Consider the following 16586-nt stretch of genomic DNA (forward strand, 5'->3'; position numbering starts at 1 on the left):
TGTCACAGCGCCGAAACTAAAAAAAAAAACAAAAAACAAACAAACAAAAAAAAAAAAGGCTGAAGTGGCTGGTGGCGAAGTCCACCCGAAGCAGGGTTGGTTATAAATAACAGCGACCGGTCTGTAAATGTCAGGCTTCCTGACAAAACCCGGTGTCTTCAGCTGGCGACGGCGCTGATGGCCACCTGTCAGTGCAAGCGCCGAGCCCGGGGAGCCTGTGCCAAACGGGGGGTTTCTCGCTCCCCCGGCACTGCCGGGCTCCGGCGTTGCCTCTTCGGAGGAGGAGGAGGAGGAGGGATTCGAGGGTCCTTCTTCCAGCCCTTGGCACGGGTCCCCAGGTGAAGCCTTGGCTTTGACGGGTCAACTGCTGCTGCTGGCACCAGGGGAACAGGGCGCTCCGCCAGGGACTCCGCAGGGCTTTTGCCTGCGGTTCCGTGCGCGGATGTTTTGTTTTTATTTCCCTTTTGTTAAAAAAAAAAAACAACCAAACGCAAAATAAAACAAACCCAATATAATACCTTGACACAACTTTTTAGCTATATAAAGAGATGTCTTTCTGTTCGAAATATTGCGCTATAAATCTTAAAAACGCCAAAACAAAGCCAGGCATTTGGTTCGGAGAAGACACTTCTTATTACTTGGTAAAAGTAAATAGCGAAATGAAAGGGAATGAAATAAGACCTTTGGAAAAGCCTTTTTCTCCCTTTTCCTCCCTGCCTCCTCCTCTCCTTCCTCTGCTGCCTCCGTCTCCCCCCGTCCCCGTATAACAACTGCCCATTTGGGTACAGTAATTCCAGAGAGTAAACTTTAACGGGAATGCCTGAAATGTGTCTGCTTCAGCTTTGTGTTATGTCTGTAATTTGAATTATTTGCATTTTGGAAAGGTATAAATTGCTCTGGTGTACTTTGGTTGGCCGGCGGCCAGGAGGGAGTTGCCTCGGGCCCCGAACCAGGCGGGCTGCTGCAGATGTGGCAGGCGTACAATGGAAACTTTTGTGGTCGAGCAGCCCTCGCTCCTCCAGCACACGCTGACGGGAGGCGGCATCCCGCCTGCTCGCCAAGGTCCCCGGCGTACGGGCACTGGCGGCAAAACCGTTTTCTCCGGCGTAGGCAGATTGTCTTGATGCTTCGGGCTCCCACAAACTGTTCTGCAGACATTATTCCTTTCTCTCTCTCTCTCTCTCTCTTTTTTCTAATTTCAGCTGAACTGTATAAACCTGCAAAACATGTTTACTGTAAGAGGTTGACGTAGTGGTCTAAGGTTTCCCTCCTGGAGCTGGTCCCAGTCCGTGGGCGTTGAGATTTCCCTCTTGGTTCACCAGACGTAATATGAGGAATTGTCTTTTTTTTTTTTTTTTTTTTTTCAGTCTCTTGCTTCATAACAACTTTTCCTCCCTGTGTTTTTGTTAAACGAAATGTCACTAGCTGTTAATGAGTTGTCTATTCCCTACTTTTTCCCTCTCTTCCCTTTCCCCTCAGTCGCTGAGCAGCAATGGTCTGGACAGTCTCAAGGGAATTTCTTGGAGCGAAACCCGTATTGTTCTTATTAGCTTCCAAAGACGAGCCACGGCTCTGGATTTTTATTTTCCTAATAGTTTAGATTACAGCATTTAAAATATTTCTGAACAAACTCTCTTTGTCATCATAAAAATTTCAAAAGCGCATAAAGGCAGTGCCGCATGAAGTAATTGAAAGATTAGCTAGAGATGAAGTCGTTTTGAATTTTACTGAAGTATCGGCAGGAAATAAAAAACAGAAACCTGAATCAGATAATTCGTCTTGCAAAGCAGAAATTAAACATAGCAAAAAACCTGAACTTCTGGTAATCCATTTACAAAGGCAAATTGAACACATGTTAACTACTAGTCTGGATGTCTGTAGATTTAAAAAAAAACCCAACAAAATGCCAACAAACCCCTTACAAAGCAGAAGTTCCTAGACTTTGCAAAACGTGTGATAGTGTCAGTGTTGTGTTACTTTAACAACTGATTGAGTTAATTGGGGGGGACACGAAAGGCTGCGGGGGCTCTATGGGGAGGGGGTGGGAGATAAAGGAGGCTGCTCCCAGATGAGGGATGTGTCCTGGCTTGCTGAATTTGGTCAGGTTTTTTCTACTGACAGCTCGGGGGAAGCATCTGTTGGATAAATTGTGAAGTGATCGCCAGTCCTCCCGAGAAGTCTGCTTCAATTCTGGCGCTCTCAAAAGGCATCGTTAAGGAGACTCGAGCACGGTCTGGCTGCTCCTTCTCTCCCCCCAGCCAAACGTGGCAGTACCAATTAAAGGGATTCCTTTTCCAGCATCACAATTTAAAATGTAGGAAGAAACTAAGGGTAGATCTGCTAATTGTTTCCTACAGAAAGACCTGCCAAATCCACTCTGCTATTTATGCTGCAGCTTTCACGTTGCACTTCTTCCCATACGTTAAAAAGAAAGGGGTTTTGGACGTTAAAACAATCGCCGGGGCTAGTCCCTCAGCAGCATTCCTTTCACAGTAGGACAGCTGTACACAAAAATATTATTTACAGACATTTGTAATAAATCAGGCCGTTCTAAATGCGTCACCTCCATCCTGGCCATGAAAGCGAAGAGAGAAGAAAAAGTGCATTCACTCTTTTACCTTGCCGAGAGCTGTTTTTCTAAGGCAGGCCCACGTCTATGTGATGAAGTTCAAAATAACTAATATTTGCATTTGCATGTCCCGATGCTGCAATAAATATACAAAAGAGATGACATAAAGTCTCATTTTCCCTTTCCTTCCAGTGACATCTGACAATGGTGGGACTCATGAAGCTGCATGTGTCCCCGCTGCCCAACTTAGACGGCAGTCTGCTTGTGGCCTTCCGTACACATTTGTGTTTTTCTAGGCCTGCAGAATGGAAACCTTACGTTTTGTATTATTTTTCTAATATCTTTGCTGTTGAGTTTTGAAGCCACAAGGAAGAAAAAAAAAACCCTGTTATTGACCAGTGACTTCTGTATCAGTGAGGCGCAGGAAAAATGACCTGACAAAACCAATTTCTTCCAAAAGACAGGTCCCCAGAAAAAGTGATAGCAGTGGCTTAAATCTGTGTTTGCTTGAAAACAGAAATACAGTAAATTAGGAGGACCCAACACACCACTAGAAGCAGCTCCAGAAAACTGTAGGTAGGACCACTGTAGCTGAGCTAAACCAACTTTAAAATGGAGTCAAAAGCTGTGTTTCCCAGCCTATGGCCTTGCCTTTTGATCCAAGCAGCAGAATTATGACAAGCCAGACTAGGAGAATACTAAAATGAAATACTACATGGCTGAGGAGCTTCCTTAATACTGCTTGGTTTGTTTTATTTAATATTAATGTTGAATATGACTTACTGCATACGTAGTGATCAAAAGGCCTCACAGGTAGCAGTATTTCTGTCTGAAAGTTTGGTAAGCTAAGGTGTAGAACAGTTGCATATTTTGTCCAAGCTAGTGGCGGAATAAACTCCCGGTGGCTTTCCCCCATCGCAGTATCATGCGCTCTGGATTGTGGTTCCCCTTCAAAAAAGCTAAGTGGACCCCTGCCATGGGTTACCCGCGTGGCCTCCTGGTTGGGCAACGCTTGGGCAATGCGTTTTGAGAGCTGGTTTTCATATATGCAGTGCCCCTTCAAAGAGATTTTTTTGCAAAAGTCATTCTTTTGTAGGCTTGGGAGAGGAAAAAAGGACGGAACTAGATGTCTTTTTCTTTTGTCTTTTAGATGGTCACCATGTGTGGGAAATGGAAGCCAAAACCGACAAAGAAATGTGCAAGCCAGTAAGTCTGCCTTAAATATTTTAACATCAAGATGAAAAATATATATTGCCTTCTCCAGCACTGTTACTAAAGAGGGATTTCCAAGACTTTGGCACCGTGTCTCCCCACTGCAACAGAACAAGTACTTAGGCCTCCCCTCCTGGAAATCTTCCTTTAATGGGAGCATGGGGTAAAAAGCCTTTGTTGGAAGCTATCCCGAAAGTAGGAGAGGCCATTTGGAAAATATTTTTTCATTGTCCAGGACAGGCCAGCCCCGTCTGCTCATCTTCTGTCTTGCCGGGTCAGTTCTTCCCTCTGCTCCCAAAGCAATTTCTGATCATTTTCCTTGGCTTTCGTCTACCTTCAGCAGAAGAAATGTGAGTCCCCTCACAGGAGATCAGCCCCAGGGTCGGAGAAGCGTGGCTCCCTCAGCCATGACTATAAGCGGCAAATATGGCCACTATTCCACCTCTGCAGGAATATGCAACAGTTTGTTAGCTGCAAACCTGCTGGAGACATGCAGGCAAACAATTTAAAGACCTCAGCTGAAAGCAGGCCAAATGCTAAGACGAGCATTCCCTTTTATTCTTTCAAAAAGTGCCGAGGGAGGTTTTGATGGTCATAGCAGATTTCACTGTGCGTTTGTGTAAGCTGATGCCCTAGCAGCTAAGTCGTTCCTTAGCCCCGTGCTGGAGCATTTGGTTTCTGACAGTGGAAGATCATCTACATGCTCTCCGGCCCTTCTTCCTGTAGCACTAGATGTTCTTGCAGCATCTCCCATCCACAGAAATTAGCATGCTTAAACCCTCCTGAGTGAAAAACATTTGACTCTGGAAAACTGAAGTATTTGAATAATCATATGCCTGTCCTAATTCTCCTTTCAAAGGAAGTTGTGTTAGGGTGAGATATACTGGGGATGACCTGCCAGCCAAGCGGTTGTGCTTTCTCCTGCTGAGTTAGAGACTACGATTTGATTGTGGTCCCAAGATTCTTGTCAGAGGCAGGAGGGATAGAGCCTTGTGGTATCGTATTTGCTGTCCAAAGGGAAGAGGTGAAGGCTAGCGATTGTGTAAAGACCTGAGCCGTGCTAAAATCTTATTTCCCTACTTCTGGAGTCCTTGGCATGGACACTGGGGGTGGCCACAGGCCATCCCTGCCCACAAAGCCCACCAGTTCCCCTGCAGAGAACATGTTCCTCCTTGCGAGCCCAAGTGCCTCCTCCTCGGGGTTAACATGTGAATGCCATTGTACAGCTCGACTGCCTTTGTCATGCCTTGACTTTCTGATTTGTTGCTTTTGCAGAATTCGTTGGTGGTTGAGATACCACCTTTCCGCAATCAGAGAATTACCAGCCCTGTTCAGGTCAACTTCTATGTCTGCAACGGAAAGAGAAAGAGAAGCCAGTACCAGCTTTTCACCTATCTTCCTGCTAATGGTAACAAAATATATTCCTTATCTCTGCTAGTAAAAATGAGAGATAATGATGATTACTTAGAAAGATACATGGCTCTGATAATTCTTTAGTAACCTGACTAATTTCGAGGTATACCTGGCGCTATAAAATGAGAGTGAGAATCAAACCATAAGAGCTGCCTTTCTGCTGCCCACACAAGAGATTTTCTCTGCAGGTTATTTTCTTTTATACTGGTGGCAGAGACTTGTTGGAACAAGGATTTTTTTCTGCCTTTGGGAGCACAAACTCATGTGTAGCCACAAATTGTGAACGCTCTGAGCTCTCTGCTAAGTTGCTGTCAACCCTCGGTCTGATTTTGCGGCCCCAGAGGGTACATTGCATTTGAATAATACTTCCGAATTCACACCACAGCATTGCAAGCGTGCTGGGCTCTGAGCTGGAGGTGGTGTGGGGATTCTCCTTCCAGTCATCCTGCACCTCGCCGTCTCGCACGGGGTGAAAATAGCGCTCCAGGCTGATGCTGCTCTTGGGTAGCGATGAAAAGCACAATGTGGACGGAGATCAGAGTGCTCCATAAAAAATGCTTCATGTATAGGAAATGTTCACAAACACGTGTTCCAGCTTTTTTGGAAGCTTATATTGGTGGCTGTGAAGTGACAATAAAGTCACTCATGCTAGATGAATTCCAAGCAGGCTTGTTTGAAGATTTTAATAGCAGGTAAATTTAGATATTTTTTTATTATTATTATTTGAGATGGCTCTTTTTCGGAGAACACTTTTTTGGGGAAAGTAGGAAAAAAGGGTGGTTGTTTTCTTGTTGTTGTTTTGGAAGGAAGAGGAATTAGAAAAATGATGGGGTTAATGCTTTTTCATAGACTTTCCAAGTGAATATAGTCCTTCTGAGGGAAATTCCCACAAAGCAATACTTGAGTCATGTCACATGACTTGAAGAGACCTGCCAACTTTTTGCAGGTGAAATCCCATAAAATACACATTTGGAATTTCACCCAGTTAGCTTGCATGCACTCCAGACTTCTATCAGGACTTTAATTTAAAGTAAAAGTACAGGAAACCTGACATGGGCAACTGACGGCTTATTGCGTATGTGCTGTGTAGCTATGCTTCACTGAATCAGCCTACTTATGCAAACTTCATCCGTAGTGGGTATGTCTGTGTATATTTAAAGACTGTTCATCTCTTTAATTGGAAAGAAAAAGAGTTGTTATTGTCTTGCACAACACTTTTCAGCAACAAAACTCTGTTGTAGAGGCCAACAGGTATTGCCTTGCCACCCAAGTTACCCTCATAAGTATTTCAAATTACATGCCTGTTGTTAACTGCTGTTTATTAAGCAGCATCTTTTCTCTCCAGCCTTTACATAGGCCATCTTTTACCATTTTATTCTAAACCATGGGAATAGTATTCACTGCTGCAAAGTTGGTTTATGCTACCACCGTTCTGAGGTTGAAACATTTGATGTTTCATTTGATGTGAAGAGATGGGAATATTTACCTAGTGACAGGCAACAGAGAACCAGCCTAGGCTTTATTCTGCAAAGACATCTTTAATTATGGTAATTGTTGAAAACATTGGGAATCTTGTTTAGTCTGCTGTACTGATTTAAATTCATGTGAAATCTTTTCGTTTCAATGTAGGGAAACCTGAAAGAAAAAATGTAATACCAGAGTAGGGTAAAGGGAAGCAGGTATTCATAGTAAATATGCCTTCCCCCCATTCCTGTTTGGTTCTCCACTCACATTCTCTTAATATATGTATGTGTATGTGCATATAGGTAATTGAAAAACATCTTACGTTCTTTGCAAACTCTCATAACAGTGGTAAGAGTGAATGTGCTTCTGCAATCATCAGAATTAATAGGATAGTATGTTTTTATTATGCCTGTGTTTTAACTGTAAGGTTTTGCCCTTACATTGCTGGTGGCTGTTTCCATCGTGCCTTTCAAAGATATACGATCACCTTGACTACGTATTCAGAAACCGTCCACAAAGACTGAATCAGTCGTTTATGCTGCTATATTTCTAGGAGTCATTTTAGGATGTTCTACTTTATTTGATTTCAGTCACAACATTCTTTTAATGTTTCAAGACATGGCAGAAAACCAAAGTTTAGCTTATGAAGAAAAAAAAATTTGAGTCAACAAGCACTGTGTGATCAGTGTAAAAAAATGTAAAGGAGATAAGCACTATTTTGGTCCAGGTAGCACTTTGTCTCTTGTTTAAACAAATCTCCTGAACATAGAAGGTGTAGGTTTTTGACAAGCAAATGTCAGAGTGTAAGATGTGGTTTTACACAAATCAGATGGTATCCTGTAAGCTTCTTCTCCTGCTGTGCTTTAGGACTAGTCAGAATGCTAACATTTCAGTGCCTACCATAATTTTGCAGGTATTTCTGCATGAGGGATCTTTTAAAAGCTGCATAACGCACATTGGACATATATTTTACAGCCCAACTGGACTGTGCCAAAGCAAAATACCATATACGGATTAAAGCCTAAATATTGTGTGATCCCACTGGCCATGCTCATGGGGTGGGTGTGGGCACGTGCAGACGGTGCAACCAGTGGGAGAGCCATGGGCTTGCTCTGCGGTTCCCACCCCGACTGCAGAGCAATAGGGGTTTTTTTTCCTGTAGCTCCTGTTTCTCCTCATTCCCTAGGGGAAAACAGCCAGTGGATCCAGGGACACGTGACCTCACTCATCCCACCTCCTGTGGATGGTCCTATAGCGTCTCCATGGAGTACAGCTCTGTGACATGCAGCCAGCACAAGCTGCCCTCTCCAGCAGAGTGTTACGGTTTCGCCGCCGTAAGGCTTCTCCCATGCTGCAGAGATATGGCAGGATTGTACTTTTCCTCTGTGTTAGCTCAAGTGTTTTGCAGAGCAGGGACTTACTTGGTGAAGATGAGTTCCTGCCTCAGAAAGAAAAAAAAATGCTGTAAAAATTAAAATCTTACTGCTCTGTAAATGAAAAGTTTAAATAACAAAACAAAACAGAAAGTAGAGGCTTCACAAATGAGAGCCAAGGTCTGGAAAATGGGCTTGCTTAAGTCTTTGGCTTGGGACAGACCATAAACCTAAGTACTCATAATCCACTTTTAATTGAAATTTTGATTTACTGTTCTGCTGAATTTGAGCAATCCCCGAATCCTGTATTAGCCTATATTGTACAGAAATGACTGTAATGTCATTTTTTTTAGTATTGCTTCAATATTACGCATCGCTGAGCAATTGCATATCAGTTTTTTCCCGGAGCCTGCAGTCTGTAGGCTCTTGAGACTCCTCCCCAGACATGCCTGGCGCAGAAATATAAGTAGTTTCCATACCATTCTGGCACAGGTGAATTCCCGCAGCTCATATGGTAAGTACTAATACATTTTGCATTGCCCCATCCCATCAGAATGTGAGGAGGAAGGCGCAGGACCGGACGCTGCGGTCAGGAGTCTGAGCACAGCACAGTCAGCAGGTGCTTGGATATTCAGCTTTTAAAGTCCCTCCACTGCCGTAGCTCTGTGCAGGCATGCTCTGCGGCTCCGTTATGTGCAGCAGAACATTTCGGAAAACATTGGTGGACCCCGCATTTGTGAACCCTACCCTCTAGAAAAACGCTTGGTTTTCATTTCTGTTTATGACCGTGTATCATTTTGCTTCGATGAATTTATTATACCATTGGCCCAAATATGCATTTCAAACAGGAGGAATAGTCTTCTGAAATCACTAGGTGTAAGCGGTAGCATTTGAGGTGTAAACTAATCTGGAGTGGCTGAAGAAGCACACAAGCAACCAGACATGTATGCTGTGGTTCCAAATCCTGTGCTTTCATCTGCTAAGAAAGCTGAAGGAGTTCTCCAGCTCAGAAGACTTTAAACAACTCACTGAATGATAAGGGTTAGATCTCTGTTTATTCAGATTTCTTTTATGTAGGTACATCAAAATAGAGGAAACGTGTTCAAGAACTTATTTTTCACAGATAGGAGCGAATGCTCTCTATGATTTCTGTTATCTAATGAATATTGATATCAAGAATGGTGAACATAGAAAAGTTTTTCTTTGAACTTTATTTAGACAAGTAGTGATATTTGACTAAGCAAAAGCAGGCTAGTTTGTCTAGGAAATATTTAATAAGATGGAAAAAGGAAAGTTGATGTGTTTCTTTTACTGGAATGAAAAATACGCTTTTGCAAAGAGTTGATGATGAAGTATTTCCGGTTTCTGTTTCTGTCAGGCTTCTTAATTGTCAAAGCATTATTAAAAAATCATTTCACTACTTCTAGTATTTATTAAAATGGTGTCGGTACGCCGGGCAACTTTTCCTTTGAGACGCGTTTCACCACCCGTAGGGCCGGATTTCCAAGTGCACAGCCTTCGCTCGCAGAGCCAGCTTTTCTGCAGTCTCTTTGCCTCCCTGCAGGCACCTGCACAAGCCCCCGGGGTGCCGAGCTCCTCTGAAAAACTGGCCACGTAGGCAAGTGACTTGCCAGGGACAGAGGCCCTTTGAATTTGCGGGTACGGAGCTGTGCTGAGAGCGTGCCTGCGGTGACTAGACGTGCCTCAGTATTGTTGTTTTCAGCCCAGCAGCGTGAAAGTGAAGCTCTTGGTGTGCTGCTGAAAAGGGCGAGCGGTGCCCACTGCGCATCGCTTTCAGCATCCTCCTAACTTCCTGCCTCTGCTCTAAAATTATCTCCTACAGATGAGTACAATCAGCAGTTTTCTAGTGATTGCGTTGAGCAGCCGTGCCTCTGTTTCACCTCGGCTCCTCCGCCCACAGCTCACTTTCTAAGTTAAAAGACGACACCGGCCGCCTTAGCAGAAAGCAATAAAATGAGGATGCAAAGCGTTGCCGCTCCGATGTGACACAGAGCACGGCTTTTGCCCATCACCTCTCGAGTGTTTGTTGAATTTTCACGCTCGAGGCTGGCAAAAACTATTAGCCTAGCCACGCCTGCAAGACGGTGGTAATTTGGGGGCACTTGGAGGAAGCGGGGCCAAATTCAGTGCCTGGGTTGTGAAAGGATCCTAACCGTGCAACGTGACCACGGCAGTGCCACGGCAGAGCCTTGCGGCCGGCCTGGGGAGCCGGAGGAAGGGGCATGGAGGTCAGTAGGAATGCCTTAACGCCCAGGCCAGCCTTAGGTCAGTGCCACGTTCCCGGGGCCGTGTGCGAGGGGACCGAGCCTGGCTGAGCCAAGCCTGAAGCCTCGGACCTGCTGGAAGTGTTTCCATCCAGCCCAGGGAGCAGCTGGGCTGCCAAAAAGCCTGCACAGATCAGGGCAGGGCAACAGGAGGGATGGGGATGGGGGGAAGGTTGGCCCCAAGGTATATTTTTTTATTTTAGGTGAAAATACGGATCGCGATTGCTCATTTTTACACTACGCGCTGTCACAGTTTATATAATTTTGGCTGCTAGGTGGCTGGTTGTTAACTTCTGACATTTAACGGAGTAACAAAAAGCAGGCGAGATTTTGTCGGAGCCCTGTTTCCATTTAAGACGATCACAAAATTCATCATCGCCGGGCGCATCAGCCCCTCCGCTCCCTTCCAGCAGCCATGTGAGGTCTGCGGAGGAGCCACGCATTACGCTCATCAGCGTTACGCCCCCGGGTGCTTTTGCTCCCAGTTGCTGGGTCCCCACTGGAGCTGCCCACGCTTTGTCCAGGTGACATCCCATTTTGGCTGCTGGCCGAAACCTGGCCAGCCGCATCCGACCTGCAGATGCAGTCGTCTTGATCTTTAGAGGCAAAACTGCCTCACTGTGCGGTGCTCCGTCTTCATCTGAAAGGCCAAGAAGGAACATCACCTGTGGGATGTCCCTGCGACAGGCAGGAGTGGACAAGTGCTATATAGAAGCCCCTGACTGTGTCTGACCAGCAGGCTCTGTCGCAGCAGCAATGATCACCCATAATCGTTAACTTCCAGCGCGTAAAGTTGTCTTTTGGCCATACCTCCCTTTTCAAATATTCCCCTTCAGACAACAAAACCCAGCCTGTGGTTTCGGTCACTGAACCCTTCTGCATGAGCATTTTGAGGACTCCTTTCCTTACATGTGAAAACAGTGATTTCACATGTTTATGTTAGCAAGCGTGGGGCTTTAGGATCTTCCAATTAGCTTAAAAGCCAAAAGGTAGAACTTGCATGAGGGAGAACAGGGTTTAGAATTACATGGGCTGGATTACAGGAGATGCTTATTTTTGTTCTCCTCAAGTGGCTGATCACCGTAATTAATCTAGCCCAGTGATTGATCCTAAAGGGGATGCGGCGGTGGCTGCTGGAGGTGGAACGCACGGGTGAGGATGTGTTTTGCTGGCTGGGGGACGGACGGCATTCATCTCTAAAGACAAAAACCACGTCAGAGCTGAGATGGCTGAGGTCGGCCAGCTCCAAAGCCCTCTCTGGAGAGGGCAGATCCGGGCGGTGAGGATGCCTTCCTGCCAGCCCATCCCTACAGGACTGCTGGGGATGAGGAGCGGGGGGGGCAGCCCCACGCTGCTGCCTTGCAAGACCTCTCCCCGCAGCCCCCGCTTTCCTATTCTCCTCCGCTCGTCGAGAGAGCAGGAGTAAGGTCGGTGCTGGCGGTGTCGTGTTATGCCGCATCGTCAGAAAAGACCCTCACCCCAGTGAATTTTACCGTGTCTGACAGAAATGACGTAGAAAGCCTTGGCCGGTGCAGCCCGGGCGTTGGGCGCAGTTATTAAACCTCCAGCTCAAGGCAGCGGTGGAGCTGGGTGTCGTGCCGTGGGAGCAGCAGTAGAGCAGCCCGAGTGGGCATACCACAGGTCTTGATTTGTCCTTTTCAACTTCGTAGGATTTAATAAGGTGTTACGATGGAAAATGAATTGTGCCTTTTAAGAATCTTCCCTTTTTCTTTTGAAAGAAAGCTAATGCTTATCTTCTGTACTAACACAACCCAAATGCCCTCCACCTACCTTGCACTCCTCCCCACCTGGTTTAACAGCGTATGCACCAAGCTACCATATATGATCTTCTGTCTCATAAATATGCATTGAATAACCTAATAGTTTAACAGCTGTTGAAAAGCATTTAGTAAATTAGTTAGCTGGAAAGCGCTTTCTAATCAGATAATGGCACTGTCCGAGATTACAGGCTGAGGTGTATGCGCAAGGCTTCCATCTACCTGGTGGCTATTCTTGTATAAAACTGTACATATGCATCTGATCCCATAAAAATATATACACATAAACCCAAAGAGAGCAGGCAGGCATGTGTTAGAGGTAGCCCTTTGGATGAGCAGTACCAGTAGGAGTGTACTAGCAAGAGTGCGTGAGTGAGTTCAGATACTTGCGTAGATAAAAGCTGCAGTCACACGTGTGCTGCCTACAGCTTCTTGATCGCGTGAGTCACCGTGCTCTGGTTTTATTAACTAAAAAGCAAAGGCTTGATAGTAGCTTAACCTTTACAAAACGTTTTGCTTGAGTTGGTGCCTAGGGAAGAATACCCAGTTCACGGACGGCATCTGCAAAGACCCCTGTCGTGACTGTCTCACAAGATCCCTGGGTTTGAGTGCCTGTCCCTTGTCACTGAGATTGCCACTGCTGCAGATACGTTGGCAGGATGTTTCAGAAAGTTTTGCACAGCCACTGCTGCCTTGGTGTTACAAAACAGGGGTATTATAATTTCTGAGGGCAGCCAGCCCGTTGCCTCTCCCCAACACCAGACTGACTCCGTGAGCTCCTCGCTCCGCTCAAGCCTGCTGGATGCAGACAATGCTGCTGCGGCGGCCAGGATTTTGTCTTTGCGTGAATCCAGAGTGGCTAAGCTGTACGTGGAGATGCGTCCACAACCCTAACCGTGTCTCCGGTCAGCCAGCGGCAGAGCGGCGGCAGCAGTTGGGATGACCTGCGCCAGCGTCTTCTGAAAGAAGGTCTGCTTTGCGGTGCGGAGGGTGTGCTGCCTGGCTCAAAACTGACTGACAGGCGAGGATTTTGAAGGCACAAACAGCATTTCAGAGCTCAGCTCAGGAATGGGGATTTAGCCACCTAAGTCCTCAACCCTCTTTGAAAGTCTCATCCCGAAGTCTTTACCAATTAGGAGATGTTTAGTCCAGAAGTTGAAGAAATGTGTGTGTGCACATGATGAAAAAAAGTAGTGTTTTGATTTTCATACGCTTACCAAAATCTGCATGCCGGTGCCAGGGAACTACATCATAGTCTGCACCATGAAAGGTGGCTATTTTGTTTGATAGGTTCAATCAAACTTAAGGGTAAAATAAATATATTATAGTGCCATAAATGTCTGCATTGATAATACTACGTGGAAATGGGAATTTGTTAGTTTAATGTTAATCAGGATAAACATCTGTTTAATTTATATGATTATATTTTCTCAGTTCACATATTTTAATAGCACCCCCCAAAAAAAGTTTAAAAACCCATCTGGATTGCTAAAGTGTAAAAGCAAACAGACTTGTTAGAATTGTCAAAAAATACATGTAATTTATATTTAAGCACTTTCTGACTCCCTTTACTGAATGTGCATGATTTATTATTTTTCTTCAAGGTTTGATATATTAACTTTTTACCTGCTAGAAAGGCCTTTCATTTAAACGTGGGCTTGCAGAACTGGCTGAAATATTTCTCCCAGATTCAGACCCACACAGAAGGACCATTGTCTTTCGCCCAGTGCCTCGGTATGATGTCATAACCCTGCTCTCTCTGAGTAGGAAGCTTTGATTTATAGCCAGGGCTGCTGCCAACGCACAGTTCTCAGAACTTCGTATTAAATTAGATGACATAATGACGTGAGTCCAGAGTCTTAAGAAGGCCTCGTCGAACCATTGAAAACCAATTAGCACAGATTAAGTTGCTTATCAGACTAATTTAGAACTGTGAGCTCTGTCAAATTTTAATATTAAAAATAGAGGACTATTTAAAATTGTCTGTTGGCCAACCTAATGCATTGTGAAGTAACAAGCGTTTAAAAATTCACCATATGAACTAAACTTGCATTTATTTTTTCCTTTTTATGGCACGGGCCTGATCCTTCAGCAGGGTAGGGTCTCTTAAACACGTAGCATTACTTTTGAGTCTGAGCGCGTGTAAAACTGCATCATCTTTTCTGTTTACAATTTCACAAATTCTGGCTTCGTTGCTGCAATTTATTACTGGCAAATCTCAGTGTATGGCAAATTCAGTCACAATTTTTCATTCTAGCCAGCTGAGAGTCTGCAAGACTGGGTGTTATCTCAGCACCACGGAGCAGCTTTGAGACAGAATGCTTGTTGCCATTTGATATGGCTCTGCTGAATTTAAGAAATAGTCCGGTTTCTGCTAAAATTCTGAACAGCTGTAGGGCTTTCCAGTTAACTGCTGTGTGGCTAGGAGCGTCTCTTTCAGCTGGCAGGTTTTTACCAAGTCATTTAAGATTTGAAATATTTGAGCTACAAGTTAGTCAAGCTAATACTGTTCTCTGTTAAATATTAATCCTGTGAAAATTAACTGTACTCTCTGTACCACGTCTCATCTTCCTGTGTGAAATAGTCACTTGTGCAAGTGAGTGATGGTGGAAATGCCAATGTGTCATGACAGCTAGCTTACCGTGCCTCCACAGGGATGTATTTGAGAATGAAACCCCTTTTTTCTAGCTCGGGTCTGTTAAGATTTGCAGTTAATCAAGCATGAGTCACTAGGTAAGTGGTAACGCTAGTCCCTGGCTGGCTGGTGATCAGCCCTGGCCGCTCTGGAAGAACCCACTGGGGTCCTGCCTGGGAGAAGATGGTGAAGGTGGGCACGGAAGGTTTGTGTCCTCGGCTGCTCTTAAGAAGTCACCTGGAGCTGCTCGCCCCAGCTGAGGGTCTCAGCTTCCCAAAAGCCAGTAAGGCAGTGGGAAGCATGTGTTAGGAACTGGTAGCCTTATTGCGTGCAGGTATTTTAACTCGTTTGAGTAACGCTGTAGGCACCATGATGGTGAGCGGGTAGCCGGTGAGGACAGGTAATTGGTTTTGGAAGGTGTGCCTTGAAAGACCCCCAGCTCCTGCCTTGGGCCCTCCACAGCCTTTTGCAAAGTGGCAGTAAAGGGTTGCCCTTTTAAAAAAGGAATATAAGGGGATTTACACCAACTTTTGACACAATCAACGTATTTTCAGAACGATCAGGTCAGACCCATAGCTCATTTCAGTTGAGTTTGGAAATACAAACATCGGCAAAGATTTTTGGCCTATGTTACTCCATTTGGTGAAGTTATGTAGGCTGGGGAGAAGCAGATACAGGATAGAGTGTCATAAACAAACTGTTAACTGATGTAATGTAGCAATTTGTGGTATATCTATACTCCACAAGTCAAGTAATATTGTTATTCATGCGAAATACAAAAGTTGAGGTCTAGCCAGAAGGGGAAGTGTTAATGTCTTAAGTTTCTGCTGACATGCTCAGCTTTGCAGGTCTGATTCCAGATCATCTGGGTCATTAGTAATGGTTTCTCCAGGGGAAAAAAAAAAAAAAAAAAAAAAAATCCTACAGAGCTTCCTCGTCCAAAGTGGTACCCTGTAAAGACATTTACACTTTTTTAAAGGGGAGAGAGTGGCTGCCATCCCAGCTTGGTAAGATCAGTACGTTCACTCTGCACGGTGTTAAATGTCTATACAAATGGCAAAGCACTGAAAAGTCAGATACAAATCCCTTCATCATTTCAGCATTAGTACTTTTTCTGTCTTTCAGTGTGATACCTATTCTAGTGATGAGATTAGCATACAAACAAAATATATGATACTTAGCAAGGGGAGACTTTTTTACTGTGTTGAAAGAACACATTAAAAAAGGTCATGGAGACAATTCACTTGAACAAGTTCTGACACCCCTAAGCCTAGGTGCAGGTAGTATCTGTGCATTTAAAGACAATTTGTTTCCCATTACATGAAATAACAGATGCTCAGGAGTATCGGTTCAAATCAGCACAAGGGGACAATGTAAACAGATGTCAAATAAAATGGAGGTCCCACTTAACTTCATATCCATCCTTCTTGTTTCCCTGTCTGGCTACCAACCTGCCATCAGCAAACAAGCTACCGTGACGTACCCTGACTGGTCCTGTAATTAACACCAGTCTCTATTTTCCCTCTGAACTCTGAATTTCTGGGCAGCCAGGAGCGTCCTTGGTGGCTGTCACCATCTCCAAGAGAGTTTTTGGACTAACAGGTCTGGAATAGAGTCCCTTCCACCCATCAGTCCTTCGCCCAGTGCAGAGTAGGACTTACTGGTTATCCTCTGTTGGTTGTGGCAGGTGTATCTCAGTGTAGCAACATGTGAGAAACCAGATTCCCAATGTTCATGGCTCCTAATCAGACCTGCAAATAGACCCCCCTGGCATTGCTTTTATAAAGAAAAAATTCAAAGTGAAGTGACAAAAAAGTGCCTGGTAAACCAAGTAGCAAAGATGTGCCATAGAAGAGC

The 16586-nt window shown here is 44.9% G+C and overlaps 1 protein-coding gene across 6 annotated transcripts in view; it reads left to right on the top strand.

The window, feature by feature from the left end:
- NFATC1 (nuclear factor of activated T cells 1) overlaps nt 1–16586 on the top strand; it is a 114813-nt gene that overhangs the window by 62788 nt on the left and 35439 nt on the right. For 4 of the 6 annotated variants that reach the window (XM_069809228.1, XM_069809230.1, XM_069809231.1 and 1 more), the window contains exons 7-8: nt 3720–3775; nt 5057–5189. In XM_069809228.1, coding sequence (XP_069665329.1) covers nt 3720–3775; nt 5057–5189 — 189 coding nt within the window. Of the gene's footprint in view, nt 1–3719; nt 3776–5056; nt 5190–7820; nt 9387–16586 lie in introns of those variants that run through there. The other 2 variants (XM_069809232.1, XM_069809233.1) reach the window with 2 other exon arrangements.

This window comes from Haliaeetus albicilla, chromosome 21, assembly GCF_947461875.1.
Source record: "Haliaeetus albicilla chromosome 21, bHalAlb1.1, whole genome shotgun sequence".
Classification (NCBI taxonomy): domain Eukaryota; kingdom Metazoa; phylum Chordata; class Aves; order Accipitriformes; family Accipitridae; genus Haliaeetus; species Haliaeetus albicilla.